Below are 15,237 nucleotides of genomic sequence, written 5' to 3' on the forward strand. Positions count from 1 at the left end.
AAACAAAAAACCAAACAAGTGAAAAAATAACAAGGATAAAATTTCCATTTCAACTGAGTTTTCCTCCTTATCTTTCAAAAAAGAGTTCCTTATGGACCAAAATACCAAAATGTTCCTTAAGGACAACTAAAACGTTCAGCCAACATAAATTCTCAAAGAAGAGGAAACCCTAAACTGACCACCAAAAGCCAAAAATTAAATAATATAAACGACATTTTCAAGTCCTGATTTACTGGGAAGAAAGGAAAGATACTTTTATACTTCTGAACATATGACAACATATCAGCAACACATAATTGTCTTAACAGCAAAGGAAAAAACTATACCAGTGAAATTTTCTATAGTGGCCAGTTAGCTCTACAGAAATACTTAAAAATTTACAATGAATTATGAGAACTTGTTGTTGACAATGATTAAATGGATAGATAATATCTACTGCCACACCAAAGCACTCCTTAGAAACTCTGTAAATTTCTGCATAATTTCAGCACTGGAAAAAATAAACTAAGTTTATTTGAATATGAGGCATAAACAGTGTACTATAGCTTTAAGTTTTGCATGGCTTTTAGAGCAAAGAGCTATTCTATCATTTTAGAACATTCAAAGGTCCACTTATTGTATTTAATACTGTCCGTATTAGGTTCAGGCATGTTTAAAATGTAAACAGCTGTGAGGACTATATCATTTGAAGTTGTCATAAAAGCTATTAAAAGCTAAAGTTTCATCTACATTAAATCTACCACAAATTTCAAGCTTAAAATATGCTTATAAAAACCTGCAGGGATATTAGCCAATTTCAAGACGACACAGAAATTCAAAGAATAAAACACTCAGTATGTTTTTAAGTGACTTATTGGTAGTCCAAAGCGACTATTTTACACACCACTGGCAGTTTTATTTACACAATATTTTTATATATTTATGGATAATTTTGTGACGCTTCTTCAACATTACCGAGTCTATGATAATCAGCGTACAAAATTTGTTTTTTCTCCCTGATAAGACTTATTCTGATATATTCGCTTAATAATTTTTTGGATGCACTGAACTGAAATCAAGTCAAACACACAGGTGTTTGGGTTAATCTAATCTCAGCACATTTGCAAAACTTATTATTCTTCTAATTTATTAAAAATGAAATAAAACTAATATGCGAGCACTGATTGGTTATATTATTTTCAGAAATCTAAATATAATTTTATTTTAGAGTACAAGAATTTATAAGGCTCATTAGCATTCTTTTCAATGAACACTAGTGCCCTACAGAACACAGAATTAAATTAAAACTATATATATATATAAAAATATATCATAGGCAGGAAGGAAGAACAAAAAAAGGAGAAAGCAAGCAGGAGACAAGGAAAGAAAAGAGAAACTCTTAGTTTTATTCTACATAAGGGGGAAATTTCTAGAAACAGGTCAGTTCTAAACAAAATTAAATTATCTAGGAGCTCGAATTTGAAAAAATATATATATATGGATTGAAAATAAGATATCATGTATTTAACTATGATTACAACCAACTTTTGCTATGTTGGCAACTGGAGAGACCGCAGCAACCCCTCCTTAGAGCACCAGGTATTAAAACGACCCAGAATGCCTTTGGTTCCAGCTGGATTCTTCTAGTTGCCACCTGGTATTCCAGACACAAATGGCTACTGATGCAGCTACCTTTGCAGCCTTTATTCAGTCCCCTCTCTAGAAAATAGAGACATTCTCCCTGCACTCTGGGCTGAAACCCATGTAAATTTTTCCTAAATCCTCTCCACAAATCTCCTTTCGTATGCAAATCCATAAATCATCATAATACCAACAAAGAATTTAACCAACACGTGAAACTAATACTCATTCTCCTGAAAGCTCTGTGCAGGTAAAACTCCGCGAACTTCAGGCACCTTTTCAAGGCTCTCTTCAGAGCTTAACCAGCTGAGTATCAACACACCCACCCCGTCTTCCAGGATATGCAATTAATCACTCCAACATGGGTCAGGTGGCTGGAGGTGCCCATTTCTACCTCGGCCACATTCTAGATAAACACACCGCTCTGGCGGATGGAACCTCATTTACTGCTATCTCCTTGGCATCAATACAAAGCAGAACAAAATAAACGATATACAAAGCAGAAACAAGCAGTACTTACTGAAGATGGCAAACCTGGAGGAACTTTTCGAACTTTCTTTGTCTGAACCTCTGAAAGAAAATGAGGAGGCTGTGAGGTCCCCTGCATGCCCATTCTCCTAACTAAAAGAGATTACACCACGAAGCCATTTAGACTCGACCAGATTTTCTTAAATCGTGACTTTCGCAAAATGTCGGTACCGCTATCATCTTTTCTTCTGGCAGAAATCAAATCCTGCCTCTTTCATAAAAATGAAGAGATTTAACTTTTTAATGCTCTGGTTTTTAAAAGAGGTTCCTTAGATGGGCGGCCAAGAGAAAACAAGAAATAAGCATACACCAAAATAGTTCTCCTGCTACTGTAAGTTAACATACCCACCCAACGTATTACTGGGGTAGGGTGGTGGGAGAGTCATGAGCCCGACAACTGAGTACAATTCTATGGTTTTTGGGGGGGCGGGGTGAGGATAGTTTGAGAGGATGATATTAAGAAAGAAAGAAAAAGAAGAAAAAGCTACTAATAATCACTCAGGCATTCAAACAGAGGAATACCTTACCCAGGGCACTACTGTGAAGAGGCCTCCTTCGGGGGTTATTGCTAGAATACTGATAATACTGGGAACCAGGTTTGGTGGGCGAAAGGGTTCCTGGGTTGCCCATATCCATGTCACCTCCAAGGAGACTCTGCTAAAAGGTTAAAAAGGAAAAACAAACATATAAGGTTAAGTTTTTACATTTGCCACCCCCCAACTGATTGTTAGTACTTAAACCAATGCAATAAAGGAAACAGCATCTGCTAAGCTGAAACAATTAAAACTCAACATGACAGAAAGCGAAAGAAAAGCCCTCTAAGAAGCTATCCCAAAGTTTGTGAATTTTAAGTTCTTTACTTTGGAGAGGAAGGTAGACAGTGATGTTCATTCAATGAGATTTTCATCTTTTAAGACGAATAACATTTTCATCTTATAAGTAAAGGGCATTTATGCAAGGCTAATATTTTCTTTATCTAGAGATAGGCTCATATCTGGGAACTAGCCATGCCCTTCCCTTAACAAGAACCAGGGAGAATCTGATTTTTCGAACGTACACCATTTCCCCCTGCTGCTCACACTGGGGGAGAGTATAGATGCTCATTTCAGCTGGGAGTTCTGCCTCTCTGCATGACCCTCCACGAATTCACACAGCACCCCCAGAACAGAAAATGCCAACTGAACCAGGAGGAAATTCAAATCCTCACACTGACTCTCAAAATTATAGAAATAGTAGGCATTCTAAGCTAACAGGAGCACATTAAAGGACTTCAGAATGCCCTCTTGAGGACTGTCAGAAACTAAAACACATCCCCACAAATGAAACGTTTACCTGAACACTAGAAAACTTTCCCAAATATCACTAACTTATCATGGCGTGAAAAATCACTAAGCTTTCGAAAATGATGACATACAAAAAATTATATAATAATATCACAGTCTCTAAAAGCTACGTAGAAACTTACCCATAATATATAAATCGCCTGATTATACTCTGCATTGAACACATTGTTCTTTTAATTATTCTGATATGCAAGAAAACCAGTGTAGATACTACCATTTATATTAAGAACAAATTTACTATTTAATAAAGAAATTTTAGAATTAAGTACTAAAAATCTAACTTTATCGTTACTTGTAATCAACTTTTACTGACTGAACTAATTACTGTCCTTGATAAAGTACAGAATGTGTTTTCCCTAATCTAAATTCTAATCACCATGTCACTCACAACAGACTTAGGGATGCTTCACTAACACACTATTCACATGCAAAATACTCTAAATAGGCCAATTATGACTCTGCCCCTGTTCCCTGGTTAACCCGCTGAGAACTGAAAAATTTCACAAGGCAGTCACCAACTAAAACAAAGGGTCCTTGTTTTAAATTAAGACAGTCTTTTTGATTCCTAAATAGCTCAACAAAGTGGCATGTCTTCTAGTGAAAGCAGTTGGTCAAATATGACCCATAAGCTGGAAAATCAAAAATTCAAACCTCCCCTTTCCACCACCATATAGCTAAATATCATAAAGAGAACCTCTCTCTTCCGAGGAGGGATTTTTGTGAGCGCTCGATGAGTAATATATAAAGGACTAATCAGCTACTGACAAGCTTGCCTTCACTGCTTCCAGTTTAAGACTTTTCCAAGGGACACATAATAAACATTACTTTAAAATAAAACTTCGAGGATGAGATTTTAGGATGGAAGGACATTTTGAGTATCAACTCATTTCAAATATCTTAACATTTACCAAATACCTGATACAACCAGATCATTTACCAGACAAAAATCTGACATCCGAATATTCAATTACTGCCTCTTCCGAATTTAGGAAAGATAACAAAATGCAAGGCAATGACAAACTAAAATAGAGGGCTCTTTATAATAGTTCTCTATAAATCAGGAATCCAACAGTATAACATCAAATGATTTCTTTATCACTTTAGGAGTGGCATTTAAAAATTTTAGAATCTCAACCTGAAATTTCGCTCTTGGTAAATCTTACTGACAGTCTGTTTACTTAAGTCCAAGTTTTCTTTGCCATTTCCATCAATAAAGCCATGAATGATTTAAATCACAACCTCTTTACAGTTTGGGAAATCTACAACTGAGCCTTCATTTCATTGGAAAGAGGAGTTTGAAAATGATATTATTGATAACTCCGTAGTTTAGACATTACCCCTATTTCTGCAATTTTCTTTTTCTAAAATTATACGAAATATTCCAAAAAGGGCTGAGCGGATAGGTCGAAGTGCTTGCCTGTCATTTTAATGAGCTTAACCATTGCTTAATTCTTGTTGGTCCTGGTGGCAAAGGTTTTCCCTCCCAAGAAAGTAGATGCATTCAATAGGTCGACATAAAAACAAACAGGCTTGCTGTGCTGTGTTTGAGCAGCATTCACAATAGAGCTTGAAAAATATAAAATGATAACTAGATAGCTAACTGGCTGTGGCTGACCTCATTGCTGTTAATTTTAAAGAAAGTCATTTCATGGGCCAGTTGTAAGTAAATCACGCATCCAACTCTTACATGACATGAACTATGTATAGTGACACAGGACTGAGAGCAGACAGCACTCACAAACATTTAGTGGCTCGTGCTAATCTTTCTTTTCCTTTTTTTTTTTTTTTGACAAAGCACATTCCTGTTTTTTTCTTTTTAGATCTGTTTGTTCCTTTTTCTCTTTTACTCAGACAATAGAATCATTCTTCTAAAGCATACAAAAATAAGCATTTCCTCACACTTAAGGGAGGCTCTAATCACCCCCCTAGGGAAAATTAAGATATAAATACGTGTTCCTATTGTAGAATACATTTGTAAATGAACAATGACCATTTACTATTGTCTGGCCTTTACCTCACGCACTGAACTCTCTTTAGCTATGAGAAAGATAAAAAAATTTTTTCCACCGGCTGAAAACCTGAGTTTATGAATTTTAAAAAGTTAATGCCATTCAATTTAATAAGTAAATTAAATATTGCACAAAATAGACATGGCATTCATTTATATACGAATTTACCCACATGTATATATACATATTTATATGCGCATGTATGTAAGTATATACATATATACATACATATCTGAAGACAAATTTATACTTAGCAAAAGTTAAGTGCAAAAGCTAAAGTCTACTTTCAAAACGGGCAACGTTGCCTTAACCAGGATTAGAAAGGTTTTAGGGTTTTCACATTGTGCAAGCTCATGCTCTGCGGTTACGCTGGGTCCCAGTAGAGAGCTGCCTTAGTCTGCCAGGAAACACTGGAAGCAAGATGTGGCATCTCGCAGAGCTAACCTGTAAATCTTAAAGCCAGAGTTTAGCATTTTGTTTAACTGCCTGCAACGTGATGCGCCGATCTCTTCCCCTTATTCGCTCCTTATTTTCTTCCGAAGACCAACCATTTTGACTTAAAATACCCTAACCAAAGAATAAAATGTACTGACTTTGTCAACTCGATTTAAACATTTGGGAGTCCACCCTCTGCAATCAATGCTTCAGCAAAGACCCAGTCCCAACATAGCCACTCAAATGCCAAATGCAGCCATTCTGTAAGGGGCCCTTTCAATGAAACGTTTTGTTTCACATCAGATCTGGGTCTCAGACTATTTTTCTAACACATTCTCAACCCTGCTCCCTATTGCTTTTGTGGGGAGCTTTTTTAACATCCTTGATCAACCATCGAACTTTACTTATGCAACCAAGAATGCAAACCATGAATTAAACTTGGGTAACGAAAAGCAGCATATCTCTCAAATTAGATTTATAACTGAATGGTAATCAAAAATAGAACTGCTTCAAGCTTAAATGATCAACTTTTTTCTTGTTAAACTAAAATCATCTCGCGCTGAACTATTATTTCATTTCAGTCAGCACTTTAAATGTAATGGGTGGGTGGTACATTTCTAAAAAGGAAGATTATATTTACCCTTAATTATAGATATGAGAGAGATCAGAATACGACGAATGCTGCTTTTGGGCTTATAATTAATTCACCTAATAGGCGAATGACCTTGAATTTCAGAGTTGGAATCTGGGAGAGAAAAAAAAAAAAAAAAAAGAAGTCGGGGTGGGGGGGAATCTCTGGGGAAAATCAAATGTGACCCTGGTTTCTTAGGGTTTTCTCTGATTTTGCGTCACTCCCATTACGTTGTGATCCGATATCAGACACAACATCTTGGGGGGATGTTGGAGAACAGAGAAAAGCAGTCTCAGATGAAACCAGATTAAGCCCCTTTTCTGAACTATTGCCAAATGCTTGTGAGTCTAATTCATGTTTGGGTATTCTAGTACTCACACAGCTGCAATTCCATTCTTTCATCACAAACCTAAGTAATGTATAGTGGCTTTGTATAGCGAACTGACTCTTTATAGCCAGGAATTTTACAAGGCTTTCTGTTAATACGGAAATAAAATTCTGAACCACTCTAAGACTTACAAATGCGGGATATATGTAGAGGGATCCGATAGACTGCAGGGCCAAATGCAAAATATACATTGAGAAAAATTTTAAATTAGATTTGTTTAAAAAACTTAATTCGCAACCGAGGTCACTTTTACATAGTTAATTCTGCACAGAATTGGGTTTTCAAAGACACTGCTGAATAAGATTCCTAACAGCCATGGGGAAGTTTTTGCAAATCCCTGTCGAATAGCTGCTGCTGAATTTGCCATTTTGACCACAGAAGGGCCATTGCTGACTTACTACAGTAGCAGGAGGGGGTGATAATTTTGCTGCTGTTGGCACTTGCTCTGCAACCCAGAAGATATCTCGCACCAAAGGGCAATGAAGAACACAGTATTTCCACCTGTCCGCTTTTGAACTTCAAAGCTCAAAACTGAAGGTCAGTCTCTGGACAGTCTTTATTCCTGATACCTGAAGGTCCAGGAATATACCTTTACAGTTTACTTTGATTTGGTCTTATGCTTCAACAAAAGAGGACTCGGGAAACTTAGATAAGATGGCAAGGATAACTTTAGTAATCAGGGACTTAAAAGATTGCTGTTACACTGGAGAGAAATGCAAATTATTAAAATTATCCTTTAGCAACGATTTTCTTTTAAGGACTTTGGTCAATGTCTGTAATTTCTACTTTAAAAGTATAATGCAAATTGTAACCAGTCAGAAGTTGAATCCAAACCTTTTAAGGTAAGATGGAGAGCTTTGAGGTCAGACAGAAAGGTCGAACTCTAGCTCAGAGGCATACGAGAAGTGTGAGTGGCAGCTGGTTATGCAATTGCTCTAAACCATATTTTCCTCCTCTGTAAGAAGGGAATAATAAAAGCTCTATCACAGAGTTAACAGGAGAAGATGAAACAACATATGTACAATGTCCAGCAGAGCTGGAGTCCAGCACACAGTTACTCTCCTTCCTCCAATTCATGGCCCCATATTATGATGCACTGATTATTATTTAAAAGATTCCTCAAAAGTTGTGAATGTCAGTTAGACCCCCTACACCACCTTCAAATGAAAAGTATATACTGAGATAATAATTCTGAAAAGTCACTAGTAAAGAACTGAAAAAGAGTTAAATATGGCAGTCTCTATAAACAGTGATGACAGCCTCATGGCCTAGAGCTACACTGGCAAGAAGAAATGGCTAGTTTTCTTCCATGCTTAATAAAAAACTGGCCAACAATCAATCTCTATAATTTCAGCTTAAGTGGCCATTTTCCTGGAACTGCCACAAGGATTTACATCAACGGCTCATTTCATTTTGCTCTTTTGCAAGCATGAGCAAACTGCTACTGTTAATTCAACTATACGTGAGATCAAAACTAGTCACAGTTAGCCAACTGGGTATGCAAAAATAAGAAATGCATTATATTTGATAGAATTTGATCAATCATGTGATGTTAAATGAATTCAAATTCTTACTACATTAGCCGCTGAAAAATGACATCAAATAAAGTTCAATTTTGTTTTTCCCTTTGCAAGGCCAATTACAGGCACTGAATGGCCATTATGTGGTATTTTTCAAGTACAATTTAAAAAAAAACTTTGCTTCCCCCAAGACATCACAAAAAATAAATGCACTTCACAGTTTTGGTTGGAAATTCGCATAACTCCTAAAGAATTCAATTGACCTTGAACAAAATTATTCATTTTAGTAGTGATTATATTTCACCATACATTCAAAAATTCAAATATATTGTCTTTTCCTATGAAGACACACACCACCTTATATTTAAATGTTATAATGTGATGCAAAGGTTGCCATGGTAACTATACTTAATGTATAACACAGTAATAGTCAGGTAAAAACTCATGCATTTTGGTATGGAAATTACAACTGCCCAAGGGTTGACAAGATTTATGCATTCACCTGTTTGACTACCTCTCAAATTAAAAAAATATATATACATTATTTATTGTATACAATAAAGTGAGGAAGTCATTCCTTGGTTTCTGAAAATCCATTCTGGAATCCCAGGTCATCTATTACATATTCAAAAGAGGATTACATTTGTTAGTGAGAAAGTACAAATTCAGCAAAAAGAAAACACAAAAGCAAAGAGTAACCTACAGCATAAGTGGATTTGAAGAAATCTTATATAAACAATATAGAATTTAAGATAACTACCTGCTTTTCAGTTTATGCACCTTCTCAATTCAGGAAGTTTATTTAATATATAACCTGATAAGTATGCTGTAATCACTACTTGCCTTAAAATGTTTCTCTTCAGCAATTTTGTTCCAAAGTAAAAACAGAACAAATTTGAATAAGACCTGTTAACATACTAGGGAATTAGCACCATTTCTCCTATAAATATAAACATGTGGCTATATTAAATGTGCTGAAAAGTATATTTGGCCAGGTTGCTATTTTAGTAAAATAAAGGAAGAGTGACCTGTCACATGTCATTCTTCTTCACATTGGGTGGGAGAGGTTCCACTTCAAGGTTGTTATAATACCTTCCCCTGTACGTAAGAATCTATAAAACCCATTTTCACATAGAGACTGTTTTTCTGGAGGACAGGGGCCAGAATTTCATTCATCCTGCTTATTAACCAGCAACTCAAACAGGTGCTCATATAAAGTCGAAGAGCCAACGGTATGAGATTTACTAAAATAAAGTATCCTGATAACTATCTGAACTTGTACATAAGATGACAGCCTAACCGCATGACATGAGGAAATGGAGGTTATCTGGAGAAGCAGCAAATACATAATGAAATCTTTTTTTTTGAAGATATTGTATTCTTATTATGTAACTGCTACACTTCCACTTTTTATTTATTTATTTTTGGCTGTGTTGGGTCTTCGTTTCTGTGCGAGGGCTTTCTCCAGTTGCGGCGAGCGGGGGCCACTCTTCATCGCGGTGCGTGGGCCTCCCACTGTCGCGGCCTCTCCCATTCCGGAGCACAGGCTCCAGACGCACAGGCTCAGTAGTTGTGGCTCACGGGCCCAGTTGCTCCGCGGCACGTGGGATCTCCCCGGACCAGGGCTCGAACCCGTGTCCCCTGCATTGGCAGGCAGATTCTCAACCACTGTGCCACCAGGGAAGCTCCCCATAATGAAATCTTTGAATCATTGTGAAATTAAGTCCAGACTACCCTTCCAGAGTGACACATGGTCTCCTGCTTCAGGAGGTCTGCGTTCAATGAGCATTAACAGTTTTCCCCCTAAAGTGCTCTTTCAGGAATATGTGGCACGAAGGCCAAATTAGTTTACGTGGTAGTTAACGAGGCAAAGACTTATCCATATCTTAAGACCCCAATGAGCCTCGCACTGAGATCTGCCATGGCAAAGGCTCACTAAATATTGAAATGAATACAGAAGAACTGTTGCTATTGATCAAGTTGAGGACTTAAATAATTATTCTGGGGTTTTTTTTTGTTGTTTTAGGATAAATCTATTCCATTAGTCATTCCTACTACTGTTGCTGCTAATGATAATAATAATAACAGCAGTAGTAGTAGGGGGGAGGAATAAATTAGGGGTTTGTGATGAACAGATACACACTACTATATATAAAATAGATAAACAACAAGGACCTACTCTACAGCACAGGGACAGGATATTCAATATCCTATAATAGCCTGTAATGGAAAAGAATCTGAAAAAGAATATATATATACATATATATGTATATATATATATATGAATCACTTTGCTGTACACGTGAAATGAATACAACATTGTAAATCAACTATACTTCACTAAAAAGTTGTTTTGAAAAGAAGGAAAATAATAATAGTCGTAGTAGTAATCGCAGTAACAGGACAAGGAGAAGGAGGGGGCATGTGGAATGAGAGGGGTGGTGAGGGTGAAAGGGACAGTAGTAGCAGCTACCGTAACTGAGTGTCTTCCACGAGCCAGGCACAATCGCAGCTCCTTTACATACATACTAACAAGGCAGAAGATGGGACCCCAATGGACACACGGGGACATTCAGGGTGGAAGCGTGGCCTCATCAATGCCATGTGGCTGGCAAGTGGCAGAGCCAGGACTGGAGTCCAGTTAGGCTTCACATCAAAACCTGTGCTTAGCCTCTACCCCACACACTGCCTGCACTCTGTTCTGTGCACTCGGGCTTTCCTGCCCTCACTCCCACCATTAAAAGGAGTCATCTCTTTCTCTGCAGTTCATCTTAACACCAAATCTGATCTCTTAAACTTCGTCCAAAGGCGCTTCTAAACTCAGTCATGTAGGGCAGGCCTCAGTGTGAGTGTCACTGACCCCCGCGTGACCTTGTACAATGTGTCTAACCTTGGCAGGCCTCAGGCTCCCCGTCTGAAAAATGTTGGTATTATAATAATACTACCTGTTGTAAGAATTCACCTAGATAATCTAAAGTGCTTAGCAAATTCCTAACACTTCCTGAGCCTTAATTAATTGTATAGACACAATTATATAATACATATAAAATATATAAAATATGTATTATATATAAAATATTTTATGATATATGAATCCAATATATATTATATAACATGATTATGTTAAGTTAAAATGGGATATGATATATTATTATATACAAGCAATACACATACATATTTGTACAAGGAGGGTAAGGGTGTTCGAGGGTGCCTTCATGAACAACTGAAGTCTCAGTTCTTCTGAGATTGCCCACTGCCCTTGCTTCTCCACTGCCTCTTGCCTTTCACCTTAATTTTAACCTCTTGTCTCTAACCTTGATTTCCATAGTGTCGTCAATTATCTTTTCTAAGGAGGCTCAAATGCTTTTTCTTTCTTGTTATTTCTTTTCCCCAGTCTTCCCTCATTGCATTCCTCTCCAATTTCAGTCCTCCTCCTTCTAGACTTTTCCTTGCACTTCCTCTGAAAAAATTCACCTGCTGCAACATTACGTGTTGAATGACAAGGAAGTATTGACACATCTGATTTCTCCCTTGTAGTCTGGGGGATCTGCAAGAGCAGAAAATGAGCCTCAATCGTCTTTGTATTTCTGGCCTCTAGTACAATAGGCCCTGGTACATAGTTTGTCCTCAATAAATGCCAACTGGATTAAATAATTAAGTAGTCGATTAATTAGTGAATATGGTTACATGAATGACTTCAAAGGTCCCCATCATGAAGATAACTTCTCCATCTCTATCCTAGTAAACATATAACTCTTACACCTGCATATTCAGTCCTGTCCTCAACTTTTTTCCTGTGCCTCTGGACTGCTCTTTAGGAGAACCATCGACCTTGTAAGTGCTTCGTAAGAAACCTAAAATTTGACCCTTAATACACAAAGGGCTCAACACATCTTTTCCACAGAACGTCTGCTGCTTCCTAATTATTCTCTCAGTCCTTCAAAATATATTTGAAGAGGCAGAATTTGTAAAGTCTATGAAGAATTTAGTTGTATGTTTGTCTAAACACATGCATGAAGGTTTACACTTTTTAAAATCTGTGATTGGTTTGGGTGAAAAAATGGCTGGACTTCCCTAAACATAGCAAGTTGTCAAATGGTTGATCCCTAAGAGGCCAGGTTCCAGTGAGAATCTGGAACAGCTGGGGTAATGCAGGCACTACCTGGGAGTTACAGATTCAGTGATGCCACACGCCTCCAGCAGAAAAGACACTGCTGGAAGAGGAACAAAGACAACGAGGAAAAGAGGGATGGATTGTGGAGAGTTTTAAAGGGAACGGTTACTCTGGGGAACAAACAGGAAACAGGCTGGGAGAACTTAAAACAGCTGGCTGAGCTATTACTCTTCCTGAGTACGCAGCAAGGAAATCGAAACATGTTATTTAGCACTGGGATTCTAATTTCTTGACTACGGATAGTAGGATGGGTCAGGATCAGAAGATAGTAGGTACTCAATGCAGCTGGTGGAAATGGAAATGGCCACAGAAACGGAGACAGAACTAGAGACAGAAATAAGATAATCAAGGCGATGACTTAAGACCTGGGCTTCAACACAAGACAAAGTTTTGGTATATTTCGTCATAGGAAGTGACATGACCTAACCTTTCTTAGACTATCCATGCGCAATTTGTCCGAACTCTTCTGATTATGTTAACTTTTCCAGAGTGGCACCACTAACTACTAATGACAATGTTCTAAGACCGAGGTCGGCAAATATATCCTTCTATTTTTTTTTTTCTTTAAAGTCTTTATTGAATTTGTTCCAATAACCCTTCTGTTTTATGTTTTGGTCTTTTGGCCACGAGGCATGTGGGATCTTAACTCCCCGACCAGGGACTGAACACGCACGCACCCTCTTCATTGGAAGCCAAAGTCTTAACCACTGGACGCCAGGGAAGTCCCAGCAAATATATTCTTAAAGGGCCAGGGAGTAAATATTTTAGTCTTTGCCAACCATGTGGGCTCTGTCGCAATTACTCATCTCTGCTGTTGTGGTGCCAAATCGGCCACGCATTTAATATGTAAATGAACAGGTGAGGCTGTGTTCCAATAAAACTTTATTTGTAAGAATGGGCTGTGGGTCAGATTGGCTCCAGGCCAGTGTTCGCTGATTCCTTTTCTAAGATGCAAGTACAGTGCTTTGATAGGACACATCCTCTAAGCTCAATTATTTTGCCATGGTAAAAGTGTCACGAAATTGTATGGATGCCTGCTTTCCACCTTACTCCCCCCTCATCCCAGCCCCAACCAGAATGTTCATATACTGCTGTCAGAATTTAGCTTTCTAAAGCCCAGAGCGCTCCTGTGTTCAGAAAATGCTTCAGAGATTGCAAATACTCATCCCCTGACCCCCAGCCCACGTCTAATCGAGCCCCAATCTACCTTTCAGGCCTCTCTTCCCTCTTCCACACACTGTGAGCCGCCACTGTTCAGGCACTGGAGATGCAGAACATCCTCATCGGTATCTTCCCCTCAACTCAGCCTATGTACAGTGAGAGTCCCACGGCATCTGGGCCTTTCCCCACTGCCCTCTCCTCTCTCCTCATCTCTAGCCACTGCCAGCTCCAGAGCTTCAAAACTACGGCTGCCTGGCCCTGACCTGAGCCACACTGCCCCTTCCCCACGGAAACAGCAACCTCTCTTTCAAAACTCCATTCAAATCTCACTTGTACCACAAAATCTTTCTGAGGTGAACTAACCAGTGTTCATTCTTTCAGTTTACTCAACATTTACACATACCACTTTAAAAACAGCCTGAAATTGTCAGGAGGAAAATGATATTTTAACAGCAAGCAACCAACTAACTTCACAGAATTAGAACAGGGCTGTGATTTTTAAGCTTCCTGAGAGTAATTATAGAGCATTTGTATCCAGCTATATTCCATTTTCTCTCCAAGGATGTAGAACTGGTATATATTTTATTATGTTTTCTCATAATTCCTCATTATAAATATATGTAGATATTCAGCGTATGACACTACCTGAACTAGTTCACAAGCTAGTTTAACAAAATTCATGAAAGGATTCAGCAACACAAACATATCTAAAAGAACAAAATAATCTCGTATAACAATTTTTCAAGGAACCAAATTTCTTAATCTTTTCACACAAACGTTTCAAAGAAAAGTACATGCATAAAAGTCATCTGATAACTCAAAATTAGACTGGACTTTAATGCAAATCCAAACAAAGTGTCGAATAGAGAAAACTGGGTGGGGAGAGGGAGGACACAGGATTCAAAAATTATTCTAAATTTTACCTGGAAAACTAAATGCATTATTATTATAACTAAGAAAACTTTTACAAAGAAGTCAGTTGGGAAAACTTACTATATATACATATATGTATATATTTTAAAACAAACACTCTGGTACTGCTGCCAGAGGGACAGACATAGCAATGTGGAAGAACGTATAGAGAGATTTATGATAAATGTGTCACTTAAAAATCAACATGAAGGGCTTCCCTGGTGGCACAGTGGTTGAGAGTCCACCTGCCGATTCAGGGGACACGGGTTCGTGCCCCGGTCTGGGATGATCCCACGTGCCGCGGAGCGGCTGGGCCCGTGAGCCGTGGCCGCTGAGCCTGCGCGTCCGGAGCCTGTGCTCCGCAACGGGAGAGGCCACAACAGTGACAGGCCCGCGTACCGCAAAAAAAAAAAGAAAAAAAAATCAACATGAAAACAAGCATTATTCAATACATGGTACCAAAAATTTGTTCAGCATTCGACAAAAAAAAAATTAGGTAGGTCTTTGCTTCATACT

General features: G+C 38.1%; 1 protein-coding gene across 22 annotated transcripts in view; it reads right to left on the bottom strand.

The window, feature by feature from the left end:
* The window catches only part of TCF4 (transcription factor 4), a 358,246-nt gene that overhangs the window by 125,207 nt on the left and 217,802 nt on the right, over positions 1–15,237 (bottom strand). For 16 of the 22 annotated variants that reach the window (XM_030867994.2, XM_030867986.3, XM_030867985.2 and 13 more), the window contains 2 exons: positions 2,676–2,805; positions 2,141–2,190 (listed from right to left, as the gene is read on the bottom strand). The exons of 2 other annotated variants lie outside the window; for them this stretch is intronic. In XM_030867994.2, the coding sequence (XP_030723854.1) occupies positions 2,141–2,190; positions 2,676–2,805 (180 nt within the window). The remainder of the gene's footprint in view (positions 1–2,140; positions 2,191–2,675; positions 2,806–15,237) is intronic. 4 more of the 22 variants (XM_060283182.2, XM_030867993.2, XM_030867987.2 and 1 more) reach the window with 1 other exon arrangement.

This window comes from Globicephala melas, chromosome 13 (assembly GCF_963455315.2).
Source record: "Globicephala melas chromosome 13, mGloMel1.2, whole genome shotgun sequence".
Taxonomy (NCBI): Eukaryota; Metazoa; Chordata; class Mammalia; order Artiodactyla; family Delphinidae; genus Globicephala; species Globicephala melas.